Source organism: Oryzias latipes, chromosome 16 (assembly GCF_002234675.1).
Source record: "Oryzias latipes chromosome 16, ASM223467v1".
Classification (NCBI taxonomy): Eukaryota; Metazoa; Chordata; class Actinopteri; order Beloniformes; family Adrianichthyidae; genus Oryzias; species Oryzias latipes.
Window position 1 is genome coordinate 8224588 of NC_019874.2, and position 15453 is coordinate 8240040.

Consider the following 15453-nt stretch of genomic DNA (forward strand, 5'->3'; position numbering starts at 1 on the left):
CCCAGTGAAACGTCTTGAAACCAAGACCAACACACATCAAACACACACACATCTTCTTGACGAAATGAAAGGGTCAACAGTTAAGTTCTCCTTCAAGGTTTGTGTTTATTAACAGCTAAACATCCCAGAGTTTGGTCCAAGTTATCTTTTTAACTGAAACACTTTTCCAATAACGTCTGAATTAAACCACAAATTGCCTTTCAGGCTTCAATCACTTTAAAAGAATGAAAAGTTAAGCTTAAATAGGAGTAATAACATTCAAGAAACCGGATTATGGTGAAGTGGCCAAAAGACACAATTAAACTAAATTTGAACAATTTATTCAACTAAAAAAAATAAAATATATTTGGTAAAGTTTTCAAAGACTTCATCTTTGATTAAGACAAAAGAATAACTAATAAAACTTCAACTTGTCTTACTTGTTGTGTAGCTACTGAAAGCATAGATATATTGTTAGTTTTTTGTGTAAAATGTATCAAACATATTGTGATCATATAATTGTTCAAAAATTACAGTTGCCTTTGCACCAACATTAAAAAAGAATTTAATAAATAAATCACTGTTTAGAAAGAATATATTTGTTTTTTTTGTACGGGTTCATAAAATTGCATGTTAGTAAACTGGAGAGGAAAAAAAACTACCAGGGTACAATTTCAAATAATTTAGTTAAGAATTATTACTGAAAACTAACTTACCTTTTATTACAACTTTTAGAAAAAACAGCTGCAACTTCCAGCTTTTTCTGCCACAATTATCACAAAAATGCATGTGAGATTGTGGAGGGACTGTACATCAATACAGACTATTGTTTCTCTTTTTTTGAATCTTTAGTAGCTGGTGTGCTGCGGGATTTTTGTCAAAGATTAAGTGTGCCTTTGCTCAAAATACACAACATACACGTCTACTAACGTATAACGTACTAAGAGTTTCGGTTCCCATCGTAGTAGCCCAAAGCTAAAAAACTAATGAAAAACAAACAAGAAAACATTTTTGGAAAGTTTCTTTGAGGAGAAAAGAAACCGAAAGCTAAAAAACTTTAAAGATTATAATACCAACTTCTGCCCCATTGAGACCACTGGGTTAGGACGCATCATTGGTCCTCAGCCCAGATAAAATACCGGGTTGTGTCAGGAGGGCTTTCAACGTAAAAAAACTCTGTCAAACAACCTGTGGCGATCAGTAAAAGCTGATTCGCTGTGGTGACCCTTCACAGGATGTGCCAAAAGATAAACAACAACAACGTTGTTTTTTTCATCAAATACATTAGTTCATCCTAAATCTTTAAACTCACTGACCATGACTCTCCATCAAACACCCCCGTTTTGAATGGAGCCTGATCGGAAGCTCACAGCACAATCTGAACCACTTCATGAACCAGTCACATGGTACAACCATGCAGTGAAGCTGTGGATGTCATTATTTTCAGCTCCTCCCCCAAATGAAGCAAAACTCGATACGCGCTTCGAGGAAAATCCTCCTTCCTCCTCTGCCTGCTCATGTGTCAAAGAGTTCTTCGGCAAGACACTCAACCCCACATTATTCCTGATAGATATAGGTTGATGCCAGTATTCTGTTTCTTTTGGCAGAAAATAAACTGGATGTTCTGTGTCGAAGCCGCAATACGGAATGACGCATCTCTAGTCTTATCCCATGTTCATGTAACCAAAGAGTCTTGCCCCCAATGTACGAGGTCAGAGTTTTACATCCTGTGGAATCTGACAGAACTGCATGAGGAGAATCCTAATCCTAAACTCCTACCCCCCACAGCGATGTCTCTACTCCCAGTGCATTTTTGTGTCTGTGCCGATCTGGCTGCTCCGCTTGACAAAATAGGCAAATGCTAAGAAGGCTAAGTACCCTCCAGGGGGCGCCACAAATTGGAAAAATAAAGCTACGTTTTTATTATATGATAACTAATGATCACTGTTTACTCTAAAAATGTAAAAGCAGGTCTGATGACTTGTATTTCACTGATGGTGATGGAGCTTTGTCTTCCTGACCACTATGTCGCTTTGACCTTTAGCGGACATGCTTAAAAGGAGCACTGAGAGAGATTTGTTGATTAGTTTCATCTGTGTGTCTCGCCCTGGGTCAAACACATGTTCTCATGATGGTTCTGACCTTTGCTGCAGCAGTCCTATTAGTATTCTATGCCCTCCCCGCTTCCCTCTGTGTAAATGGGCAAAGGGTGAACGTCCTGCTGCATCTTCTGCCTGGAACACAATAAATTGAGATGAAGCTAAAAATATATATATTTTTTTAAAACAGCAATAATAAAAAAAATTTAAGGTCAGTTCTTCAAATGGTGCTTGTATTTATAACTTGTTAATGTTCTGGTTCTTAACTATTTCATTCTAAATAGCCTTTTTCTCAGGAGTAATTTAGAACTTCTGCTTTTGTGGAAGAAACAGTCACACAGAACCTCAGTGCACCATACTTTTTCCAGCTTCAGACTTCTCGCAGCCTTCTAACAACTACAGTGGTGGACAACATTGTTGGTACCCCTCAGTTAAAGAAAGAAAGTCTACAATGCTCACTGAAATGACTTGAAACGTTCAAAAGTAACAATAAATTAAAATTCATTGAAAATTAAATAATCAAAAGCAGCCATTAATTTTGAGTTGTCGATTAACAGAATTATTTAAAAAAACAAACTAATGCAATAGGGCTGGACAAAAATGATGGTACCTCCATAAAAGACTGAGAACTAATTGCCCAGGGGGTCATGATGAACTCAGGTATGTCCTTTAATTGACATCACAGCTGTTTATAAACCCATAATCAGTCAGTCTGCCTATTTAAAGGGAGACAAATAGTCACATTGCTGTTTGGTGAAAAGGTGTGAACCACACTGAACATGGACAACAGAAAGCCAAGGAGAGAACTGTCCCAGGACATTAGAAACAAAATGATAGACAAACATCGTAAAGATAAAGGCTATAATAACATCTCTAAGCAGCTTGAAGTTCCTGTGACGACAGTTTCACATATTATTCAGAAGTTTAAGACCCACGGGACAGTAGCCAACCTCCCTGGACGTGGCCGGAAGAGGAAATGGATGACAAATTGAGGAGACGGATAGTTGGAACTGTATCCAAGAGCCCAGGACAACCTCCAAAGACATTAAAGGTGAACTCCTAGATCAAGGTACATCAGTGTCAGATCGCACCATTCATCGTTGTTTGAGCCAGAGTGGACTTCATGGGAGACGACCAAGGAGGACACCACTGTTGAAACGAAATCATAAAATAGCCAGACTGGAATTTGCAAAAATGCATTTTGACAAGTCACAAAGCTTCTGGGAAAATGTCCTTTGGACAGATGAGACAAAACTGGAGCTTTTTGGTAAGGCACATCAGCTCTATGTTGGTAGACTCAGAAATGAAGCATCCAACCAAAAGAACACTGTCCCTACTGTGAAACATGGAGGAGGCTCAGTTCTGTTTTGGGGCTGCTTTGCTGCATCTGGCACAGGGTGTCTTGAAGTCGTGGAAGGTAAAATGAAATCTCCAGATTATCAAGGCATTCTGGATAGAAATGTGCTGCCTAGTGTCAGAAAGCTTGGTCTCAGTCGCAGGTCATGGGTCTTCCAACAGGACAACCATCCAAAACACACAGCCAAAAACCCCAAGAATGGCTCAAAGAAAAGCGTTGGATTATTCTGAAGTGGCCTTCTATGAGCCCAGATCTGAATCCCATTAAACATCTGTGGAAGGAGCTGAAACATGCCATTTGGAGAAGACACCCATCAAACCTGAGACAACTGGAGCAGTTTGCTCATGAGGAGTGGAACAAAATACCTGTGGACAGGTGCAGAAGGCTCACTGACAAATACAGAAACTGTTTCATTGCAATGATTGCCTCAAAAGTTTGTGCAACAAAATATTAAGTTATGGGTACCATCATTTTTTCCAGCCCTATTTCATTCTTTTTTTATATAATTCTGTTAACCAACAACTCAAAAGTAATGGCTGATTTTGATTGTTTAATTTTCAATGAATTTTAATTTATTGTTACTTTTGAATATTTCAAGTCATTTCAGTTAGCCTTGTGGACTTTCTTTCTTTGACTGAGGGCTACCAACAATTTTGTCCACCACTGTAATTGTTATTGTAAAGATTAATACAAAGATGTTAACAGTAAATTGAATATTATCTGATGACTAGCTAGCCTGACAACAAGCCTGTCCAAAGAGGAATGTTTTCAGTCTATCTTAGGAATGTAGAAACTGAGTCGGCATCTCTTACATGAGCAGGGAGCTTATTCCATAAGACAGGGGCTTGGTGGCTAAAGGCTCTACCTCCAACTGTACTTTTACAAATTCTAGGAACCACAAACAGTCCTGCATTTTGTGGGCGAAGTTTTCTATTTGGATGGTAAGGGACTATGAGGTCTTTGATATAGGATGGATGGGGTCATATCATGTAAGGCCTTATAGGTTAGCAGGAGGATTTGGAACTTCATTCCAGAATCATCCTGGAGCCAGTGAAGTGAATCTAACACAGGAGTGATGTGTTCCTGCTAGCAATTTTTGCTGCTGCGTTCTGAACAAGCTGGAGACTTCTTAAGGAACTTTTAGGACACACTGCTAACAAAGAGTTACAGTAATCCAGCCTAGACGTAACAAATGCATGGATGAGCTTTTCTGCATCATTTTCAGATAGTATATCTCTAATCTTAGCTATATTGCGCAGTTGAAATGAGATATGTGAGTTTTAAATGATAAATCCTGGTCAAATAAAACCCCTAGGTTTCTAACTGCGGAATTGGAGGCTATACTTACACCATCCAGGGAGACTATCTGGTCAGACAGAGTATCTCTGAGGTTTTTCTGACCTACTATAATGACCTCCGTTTTCTCTGGGTTTAGGACGAGGTTATTAATTGTCATCCTTGTCTTGATGTCTCTGATGCACGTATTAAGTTTCTCTATATGGTCATTCTGGTCAAGTTTAATGGTTAAATACAACTGCGTATCATCCGCATAACAGTGAAAATTAATGCTATGTTTCCTGATAATGTTTCTTAAGGGTAGCATTTAAATCATAAACAGGATGGGTCCTAAAACTGAGCCCCGTGGGACTCCGGGGCTAACTGAGTGCAATGAGAGAATTGTCCGTTTACATTAACAAACTGGTACCTTTTCGATAAATAGAATTCAAACCATTGGAGGGCAGATCCTTGGATCCCTATGTCATAAATAATTATGAATTAAACAGCTTTTCGAGTCTTCCTGTGTGGGTGATTTATAAACAATATTATGTTTTCAAAGGAGTTAAAAACATGTTAGACTTTGATGGAAGAAGGAGGCTAGACTGTGATATGACTTCCAAGCCACCTCGTTTCCCTCAAATCCTGGATTTCTAATAGTTATTATAACTGGGGGTGGGGGGGTGCCTAATTCAGTCTAACATAGTCATCCTGTTGGAGCCAAGTTTCTCTTAAGGCTAGTAAGTTAGTTGATTCATTGGTTCATTGATTAACTTATTGACTAAGAGGGACTTGGAGGAAATGGATCTAATGTTCAATAAACCACATTTAATGACATCATAATTCTGCCAATTGTTATTGAGGGTACTGGTGTCTGTCACTTTAAGGTTTCTGTGTCTCACTCCTTTTATTTGTCTTTCAGCACATAAGCTAAAGCTAGGACCTGCTTGACTTTCCCTGAATGGGTATTGCACCAGCACTGAAGGAAGCTCAGAGGAGAGTTGTAAACTGCTGCTCTGTGCCCAGGTCTTGTCTCTGGGTTGTCAGGCTGCATGACTAAAGGCCTGTTCACACCGGGACGAATTTCGCCGGCGATTTTCGCCGACGTTTAACGCCTCGTGACTAAACAAAGGGCACCAATGTGGGTGTGCACACCGACGCGAAAAAACGCCACGCGCCAAAGCGTCAAAAAAAAAAAAAACGCCTCAGGTTCGTTTTTTTTTTTCGACGCGTCGAAATCTATTCGACCAATGAGAATGGCGCTTTTGCACACGTGTCTGGAGCTTCTGAAGTTACAGTAAAACACAACTTGGGGGCGCTCAAACACAAAACTGCCTTGCAGATGAAGATGGACGCCAAGTAGCGTCTACACTGCCGCGAAGAAATAATGACGGACATTCTTAAATATCCCCTTACCAAGTACCAGTTGGAGCTACTGATGCTTGAAATATTCATGTTTTCTTTGTATGATTCTGACAAGCGCGTAAATACTTGCTCTCTTCTTCTGAGTGAAAAGCGACTTTAAGAATCGTAAAGTTGCGCAGCGCCACCTTGTGTACAGGAGTATTTCTGTTTACATTAAGCACCATCTAACGTCAGGGAATGGAATTGCATGTTCGCTCGGCTCATCGTCAGCGAAAATCGCCTGGGTGTGAACACAAAAGACGTGGCGAAAAACGCTGGCGAATAACGCCTGGCGAATATTCGTCCCGGTGTGTACGGGCCTTAAGGCTAGCAGAAATGTTTCTAGAACATCCGTCCAAAGTAGGATGGATGCCTTCTGTCCGCATGAGACCAGCCTTCCCCCAAAACGCGCTCCAATTGTTCAAAAAATCAACGCTGTTTTCTGGGCACCATCTAGCTCACCAGAGGTTGAGTGATGAAAAGCAGCTATACATTTCATCACTAAGTTCGGCAGGGGACCAGAGAAAATTACTGTGTCTGACATCGACCTAGCAAGTTTGCACACTGATTCTACATTTACTTTGAGAGCCTCTGATTTGGAAATCTGCTCGACTTTTCCATTCTTATTAATTCCCCAATTTTCTTTTAATGTTTGACATTTTGGGCGTAAATTATTATTAAAGTATCATAGTGTAGCCAGGTATAGAATAATGGGTCAGACACAAGCAGCTCCAAAATATTATGGATGTCTTATTCCCAGACTATTCCAAAGAAAAGAAGCAGCATTTATTTTTGGTTTTATTTGGTTGTGAAGCAAAATGAAAGTGAAGGATGAAACAAACAAGAAATATTTCCAACAATACAATAGTAATGATCTTATTCTAAAATAAAACGCAACAGACTTAAATGGTTGCTCTTTTAAACTAACACACTTTGTCACAACATTGAGGAACTCAAACTCACAGAAAAATTATGGCAAATGACCGGCAACCCTGAATGCGTTGTCTCCCCTCTGCACAAGAACATAATTGATAAAATTAGACCTGGTGATTAAACAAAATAAAATTGAAAATTGAACAAAATCCGTTCTCCCCCAGAACACCCGCTGATTAGAGCGCTTTCACTTTAAAAGTGCAGGGTGTCCCAATGCCCCTCCACAATCTCTCAAACACTTTTCACCAAAGCACACTACTTGCATTATTGTTTGCTTTGTACTGTTTTCTTTTTTTTCTGTTCCTGTCACAGTCCCAGTAGGTTTAAGGTCTTAATAATCTACAGCTGTATTCATTCCAGTTAATTATCCACAGAGTTTTTAAGGAGTCTGATTTTCAATCTGTCACTCTTTTTGCTTTGTCCTTGTTTCTTGCATTTGTTCATCAAGGTTTAGTGAATTTCACCAACATTTTAATTATTTACCAAAAGCTCCTCTATTTTAAGTACTCGTCTTATCCTTAATTCATATTCAGTAACTCGTGGAATATGACAAATTTTCCCTATAAAATCGTTTCGTTTATGAGACAAGACCATCCAGAGGAAAAATGCCAGAAATTAAATCTTATTATTTGCTTAGTGTCAGTCACTTTTTTATTATCAGTTACTTCCAACAGTGGATGGTGGTGATGCGCCAGTTAACAGTAGATAACCAGCTCAGTGGCCTTGTGGTTAAGGTGTCCGCCCTGTAACTAGAAGGTCGTGGGTTCAAACTAAAGACTTTAAAAATGGGACCCAATGCCTCCCTGCTTGACACTTAAGGGGTTGGATTAGGGGGTTAATCCACCAAATGGTTACCGAGCGCAGCTCTGTCTGCAGCTCCCCGCTCCCCCAGGGGATGGGTCAAATGCGGAGAACAAATTTCGTACACCTAGGTGTTACATATAGTGGGACTTTAATGAAGAACGAGAAGAATAAGCAGGCCATCAGCTAAACATGTCTCATGTCCGGTATGAACGTAGTGTAAAGCTCAGACCTTTAGACCACTGCTCGACCTTACAGCGTGGATCTGCCACTTTTAACTTTATCTACTTTGCAGGCCTGCCAGGGTCTTTTGTAGATATATAACATATATTTTAGCCATTTCTCTCCTCCTGTTCTATGCTAAACCACACAGCCATAAATCATATTCTTGTGAGCGATTATCACATTGACAGTACCCTGAGTTTTGAATTAGACTGAATGGGTGCCACATCATGTGCGACATCACTCTAGGTTCGGAGGAGGGTGATAACAGGGTTAGGATTTGAGTGGGTGGGCTGTCACCAGTTCATTTTACTGATGTTACAAATACATCAGGTGTGCTCACCTCCTGACTTTTTAAAAGGAGTTAAGCTGGCTCCTTTGTCATCTTACCTTTTAAAAGTCAATCACAGCATTCACAACAAACACAATTTGTGTGTCAACCTCCACTGACTGTTTTGAGACGCATCAAATATGTGTTCACAAATATAAATTTGTGTCAGAGGTGTTTATGTGGAGGGGGAAGTACCAATAACATTTATTTTAGGGTCTCATTGCGACATAATGAAGATATGGAGGATGGTGAAAGAGTAGCTTGTTCTTTATTTTGGAAAGCTCTAAAGCATCCAGAGACTCTCCCTGGACTGTGAGCTTCCCCCTTTACTGCAGGAGCATCTGGATGACGGCTGCTTTCAGCGCTACTTCTTTCTCTTTGATGATTTGCTGTCCCATATAAATTCATGTTAAGAAACAAAAAATAATGGAGAGGACGTGTTTATTCCTGTCAAAAGAAATCTAAACCAAAGTATCATCAAGGAAGACATGCAACAGTAGATCACATCATCAACACGCCACTCCTACAGCCGACTTCCTTATGGGTTGACGGGGTGCAAATATTGTCAAGTTTGGATTATTAAACTTTGGAATATTTGCGTGTCAAAATTATGGACCTGCTGCTATGGTAACTGAAACTTAGCGCTGCCTATGGATTGTGTTGTGCTGGTTGTTCAAATCACACTGAAGTCTTTAGCATAAAAGTCTTCCTTATCTTCTTTAAGTTTAAAAAGTCGCTCATTGTTTATGAAGATGTGTTGGTCCAGCATTGGTCAACCATTATTTATTACTTCACGTTTCGATTGAAAATCTAACTTTAAGATGATATTACATCCCCCATTAGTCAGAGTGAAATAGAAAATAACCGACTCCTGTTGAACTTTATTAGCAACCACCATAGAACAAACGCAAGTTCATGAGCGCCATCTTTGTTAGGGCAAAGTTACTGCCCGTCTCACGTTGTGTCTTTTCAGTGCGGCTTCACGTCAGATCTGTACTCTAATTAAATGACAGACAGACGTGAAATACATTACCTAATAAACCGAAAGTGAATACATGTAATAAAAAAGTCTACAATAGAAACATTTAAATAAAGCACTACATTATTATCATACCATCTGCTGTAAGGTAGAGCTCCTTGCTGCCTCAACTCACAACCTGCGCTGTAAATGAAATTTTAGCACATCTAATCTGTGCTAGAATTGCATTTCGAGCACAGATTAGATGAAACATGATTTGAATATTACTATACATCTTTTGATGGCAGCTGAGGATTATGGCAGGTAAGGCACTGCCCCACCTGCCTCCCCTTACCGTATGTCCCTTAAACACTCCATTGCCTGTTTTATACACTAGGACAACCAACTTCCACCTCTGAAGACAGAGGCAAATAAAAGACAGCCAACTCGTTAAAAAAAGCAACTAATCTGCTTCAGATGATCCCTCACCATAGGTGAGGGATCATCTGAAGCAGCTTATTATAGACAGGAAGGACAGAAAACAGAGTGTATGAAAATCTAGGTTTGAGATTGGATAGCCTGAAAACAGAACATATATGATTTTATTCCATTTAGCTTGATGCTAATTTGAAAATGCGTTTCAACTCAACTTGTGATGCGGGGGTGTTTTTCTCTCAAAGGCAACTGGATTTCTTTCTTTTCTTGAAAAGTGTTTCATTGTGCATTTCATAGATTATGCAGCTGTGGTGCTGAAAAAATAGAAATAGAAATAGAAACTGGTGGGACATTGTTAGATTACATACTGTTACTTTTACATTTGAAGCAGCAGTATTCCCATCTGTTCCAGTGACATATGATGTATGTACTGCTATGTTTCCTTTTCAGGGAACCACAGCCGACCTACCATCACGCACAATGTCGTATGGGTCTTTAGATGGAAGTTCTTTTGCCACTCGTAACCCGTTTGGAGGCCCTTCAAGGCAAGGCTACCAGCCAGTCGGTAAGAGCGAATGAACGCGTGAACTATTTTGTTGGTTTTAAAAAGAGCATGCCATCAACATCAAAACAAAGTCAAAAGTCTTAAGCAACTTTCAATTCCAGATTTCTTCAATGGAGCTCAGTAGTTGTTTCACTTTTCAAAATACAAAGCAAGCAATCAAATTCAAATGTTAGCAGTCAACGCTCTTGTGATTCATAACGAAATGCATTATTCAAGCAATCAGCGACACATATGCATGAATAAGTACACAAAAAATGAAGGCTTTGCAAAAGTGCTGATTATATTGTCATTTTTTATTTATCTGTACTCTTATGCAGTTGGAATGTTGGAATATTTTTCTCTTCGAAAGATCCTCAAATTAACTGCCAGAAAAAAACACAATATTTCTAATCTAGTAGTTATCTGACTTTCTGAAGAAGGGTAAAGCCAAAGAATAATGGTCCTGTAATTTAAAGGTTAAAAGGTCAAATTATTATGATTGCTAACATAAAAATATGCACAAAGAACTAAAAAACCTCCGTTAGCTGCTGACCAGAACTGCCCCCTTGTATTTTTGTTAATCAGAAGCACAACTTCATTTTAATTATAAACATAAATTTGATTCAAATTTTGATCTTCCAGGTGGAGGAAATGTAACCTAAACTCTGTTTGCCTACATTTTTTGAATGAATATATGAATGAAGCTTTATTCATATGGCACTTTACTCAACCTTCAAGGTACCAAAGTGCTTCACAATAAAAGAAAGACAGAAGAAAGTTTAAAATAAGGCAAATCTGGAATAAAATGAAAACAGCATAAAATCACAAAAAGCAGTCAGCAATAAAATACATAAAAGATACATAAGAATGCAATAAAAAACAAAAAAGCCCTTCTAAAGACGTTTTCATTTAAAGCATGTGAGGTCAGATTTTTTAAGCGTATTTCTGCAGGAATTTTATTCCATAACTGAGGGCCGGCAATGGAAAAATCATGGTCATAGATAGACTCTGGAATCGCTGCGGAAAGTTAAGTTAAGTTAAGTAAATTGCTATGAGACCATAAAGAGCTTTAAAAACCAACAGTAAAAGTTTAAACTGAATTCTTAAATGAATAGGGAGCCAATCAAGTGAACTGAGTACGGAAGTGATCTGTTCTCATCTGGATGTTCCAGTTAACAGCCGTAATGCTGCAATGTGAACCAACTGGAGACGGTTCAGTGATTGTTGGGTGACACTGAAGTACAGAGAGTTACAATAATCTATGCGGGAGGTTAACATGGTGTGGACAGCTGCTTTAAGATCACCGCGACTCAGGGAAGGTTTAGCTTTATCTAAAAGGCGCAAGTGTTAAAAACTCATTTTGCCGATATTGTCAATCTGTTTATCAAATTTAATACAGCTGTCAGAGATAACTCACAGATTTCTAACAGCAGTAGAATTGTCACCAAAAATAATTCTCTCCGTTCTGGATTCATTCAAATGCAGAAAATTATGGCTTAACCACTGCTTTATGTCGTCAATGCATTCATTCATTCATTCATTCATTCATTCATTCATTCATTCATCTTCGAAAGCCGTTGTGTCCCTTACGGGGTCATGGGGCTGCTGGAGCCTATTCCGGCCCCTTGTGGGCAAAGGCAGGGGACATCCTGGACAGATCGCCAGTCTGTCTGTTGCAGGGCCACAATCACACACCCATCCACACCCACCTAAGGGGAATTTACAGTAACCAATTAACCTATGAAGCATGTTTTTGGACAGTGGGAGGAAGCCGGAGTCCCCGAAGAAAACCCACAGATCCATGGGGAGAACATGCAAACTCCACACAGAAAGCTTCCCATTAGTGTTCTGTTTCAGGTCCCCCCTGGGACTATAACCGGGGCCTTCTTGCTGTTAGGCAAGTGCACTGTCGTCAGTGCACTCTCTTAAAATGTTTTTGAGTCAGTCTCTATTTTCTCAGACTGAGGGGTGGATATATCTGCAGATCTTTAGCATAACAATAAAAAGACACATCATATTTTGGAATGACAAAAACCAAGAGGCAGCAGATATAAAGAAAAAAGAGCAATTTTCTCAAATGAAAGTGAGCAAATATTTATTTTAAGCAAAAATATCCAGGTCTATTTTTTCCTCCTTAAAGCTCTCAGGACATACATACATACATATATAGACAGACAGACGGACAGAAAGCCACCCGCAGTCGGGTGAGAGTGGTGTTTTTTATTAAATATATATCTAGATCTTTTGGAGCTTGTCATCTAAAAAGTGTGAGCACTCCTGTTGTAGATCATAAATGCTGCATATTTAAGTACATGAAGGGGAGCAAAAACATTTTAGTCTTTACCATGACAGAATCCTAAAAACCCACATGTACAAGGCACGTAGCCCCCATTGTCCATGTCAATGTAAAGAGAAGTGAAATGTGACTTCCTGAGGGGCAGGATATCAACAAGGGGCAGCAGGGATAATTGTATTTACTAATTAAGGAACTGGGAGAGGTGATCTGGTTCTATGGAAGATGACAGGGGACAGAAACGATCCTAATTAATCCTTCACATATCATGAATTGTTTATTTATTTTTGTCTAACTTAAAATTTTAAAAATGTATCTTGAGCATTGTAAAGTAATGCTCTCAGTCTTGTGCATTTGTGTTCTCTTAAAGGGTAAAGTGGTGATAAAAGCAGCTCCATTTAATTTGATCCTCTCTGCACTTTCATTAGCCTTGTAATGGGCTAGAAGAACAACACAAACCCTGAGGCAAAACATGTTCCAAGCCATGGATGAGTAAGAGAGAAAGTTAGATTCAGCAGATCCAGGTACAGGGAGGCATGATTTGTTCAAAGTCAAAGTATGTATTTTCTTTGAGGAGGAGTATGCCGCTTAAGTGAGAAAGATCAGCTTGTGCAAACATTTGGTATGTTTTTACAATGATGTCACAGGTAAAGTCTTTGTGTAACTAAAAAAAAAAAGCTGTGATTATGATGGCTGGCTTAAAACTAAACATAGAGTGACTGAAGCCAAATGTTTAAAAGTGTCTACTTGGAAACAAGCCTTCCATAATGCCATTCAAGCTGAGGAGCTTCATCGATTTGCCTTCAGTCCTTCACTTTGGGCCTAAAATCTGACATTAACCTTGAAACCACCACTACCTTTAGATTTTTCTATAGTAAAGGAATTTAGCCACTTTAATTATTCATTTTTTTTAGGAACACAGTCAGGTTGTGAGCTAGAAACTATGCCTCCCTTCAGAGGTATTAGAGCAGGTATTGATGGTAAAATATCTTGAATGAATGTGAAAACATGGATTGAACAGACTTTCTATTGGCATAAGGTTCTTAAATTTGGTTTGCATCAATTAGTACTGAAGTACTCATGCCCCCCCCCATGCCAGGATTTTAGGGGTGTTGACACATCAAAAAGAGTTTCCTCTTTGAAAAACAGACACATCACAGCTGACAGTGTAATCCAGAAACACTCAGACCATTTTGTGTTATTTCATCCTAACATGGTATATTTTGTCATGAAAACAGGTTGTAGTGCAGTTTTTGACAAGCTGTAGAACAGACTGACTGGTCTTCTTTATGTCTAAAGACACATTACTTAGCAAAGCTAAAGGCAGTGTCAACCAGCTACTACGTACATTTTGAGCGTATTGTACGGATGAAAATTGGTCATTTGTGCAAATATTGTGAAAATTCGTGGTTTTTATGTGACATTTCTACAGATGTATCACGAATGAACCACATTAAATCCGTGAAAGAAGTACAAATAAACCACGCAAAGAACACGTAAATTAACGCAGAACATAAACCATGCATGATTTCATATACAATTCATTAGTGATTTGTGTGTCAATTACTTATATATATGTGATATTAAAGTTATACATCGTGGTACAGACAATAAATTCCTTGTTTGTTCTGAATCAAATATAGCACCACAAGCAGCTGACTGGGAGAGAAAAAAAGAGAAAAGAACTAGACTGTTGTTGACTGGACTAAGGTCTTCTTTTCAGATGAAACATGGTTCACATGAAAGCTGGTGTCCAGTGTTTCTGAAGGAAGAATGTAAAGCAGCAGAATCCAGTGATGGTTTGTGGGGCCATGTCATCTTCTGGTGTTGGTCCACTGGCTTTTCTGAAGTCTACAGTCAGTGTGCAGAAATCTAATCCAGGAAATTCTACAGCACTTCATGCTGCCCTCTGCTGACCAGCTGTGCGGAGATGCTGATTTTATTTTCTAGCAACACACTGGCAAAGGACCCAAAGCTGCTTCACTGACTGCTGTGTTGCTGTGCTTGATTGACCAGCAAAGTCATCTGACCTGACCCTGATGGAAAATTTATGAAATGCTGTCATGAAGCAGATGAGAGCCAGCAATGCAGATGACCTGAAGACAGCCATTAAGCCAAGCACCTCTGCAGAGCCACAGACTGATGGTCTCCAAGCCGCTAATATAAGAACTTTGAGTCTTTGACAAACATCAGTGACTGAAAAAATGGGGTGAATTTCGTGATGGAATTTTCTCATAAAAAGAGCTGTTGAATAATCTTCTTATAAAGCATTTATATGTACTATGTCATAATATTGAATACAACAGTCCTTTAATAATTGTAATTGTCATTTTTCTTTGTATTGCCCTTATTGCTAAATAAATATTTTTTTGTAAAAGTAGAGTGGCTGTACGAGCAAAGACTGACGTGAAAATCAGCTGTTTCCTGACCTGTCAGTTAAAGTTAATATGGATTTGATAGTTCTGTGCATTCTGAGGACTGTTTACTTTTGCTTTCTTACTCTGTTCTCAAATGGATTTTATTACCTTTCAGTTCAGCCATGAAGTAGAGAATAAATGAACCGAGCCTGCCTGCAAAAAAGAGATCACACATATTTTTTTCCTTGTGGACTCCGGAGTTGTAGACACACATTTTGTACCTTTGATTCAGTCTGACAGTCTGCTTGTCTCCAAGTCATCTGAAGTGCGTTCTGGCAGATGGAAGCCTGAGCCATCAGAGCAGGCTTCTTTGATCACAGAGGAGCCTGGGTACACCGTGATGTCAGCCCCGGTAGTGTTGGTTTGCAGGGAGGAGGATGCCAAGCATAGCGGGGAGTTGAGCAG

At 39.2% G+C, this 15453-nt stretch overlaps 1 protein-coding gene across 3 annotated transcripts in view; it reads left to right on the forward strand.

The window, feature by feature from the left end:
• tsnare1 (t-SNARE domain containing 1) overlaps nt 1-15453 on the forward strand; it is a 182395-nt gene that overhangs the window by 54569 nt on the left and 112373 nt on the right. For all 3 annotated transcript variants that reach the window (XR_002291925.1, XM_011484938.2, XM_020709969.2), the window contains one exon: nt 10245-10359. Coding sequence is in view for 2 of the 3 variants with exons in the window: in XM_011484938.2 (XP_011483240.1) it covers nt 10275-10359 (85 nt within the window). In the remaining variant the exon portion in view is untranslated. The remainder of the gene's footprint in view (nt 1-10244; nt 10360-15453) is intronic.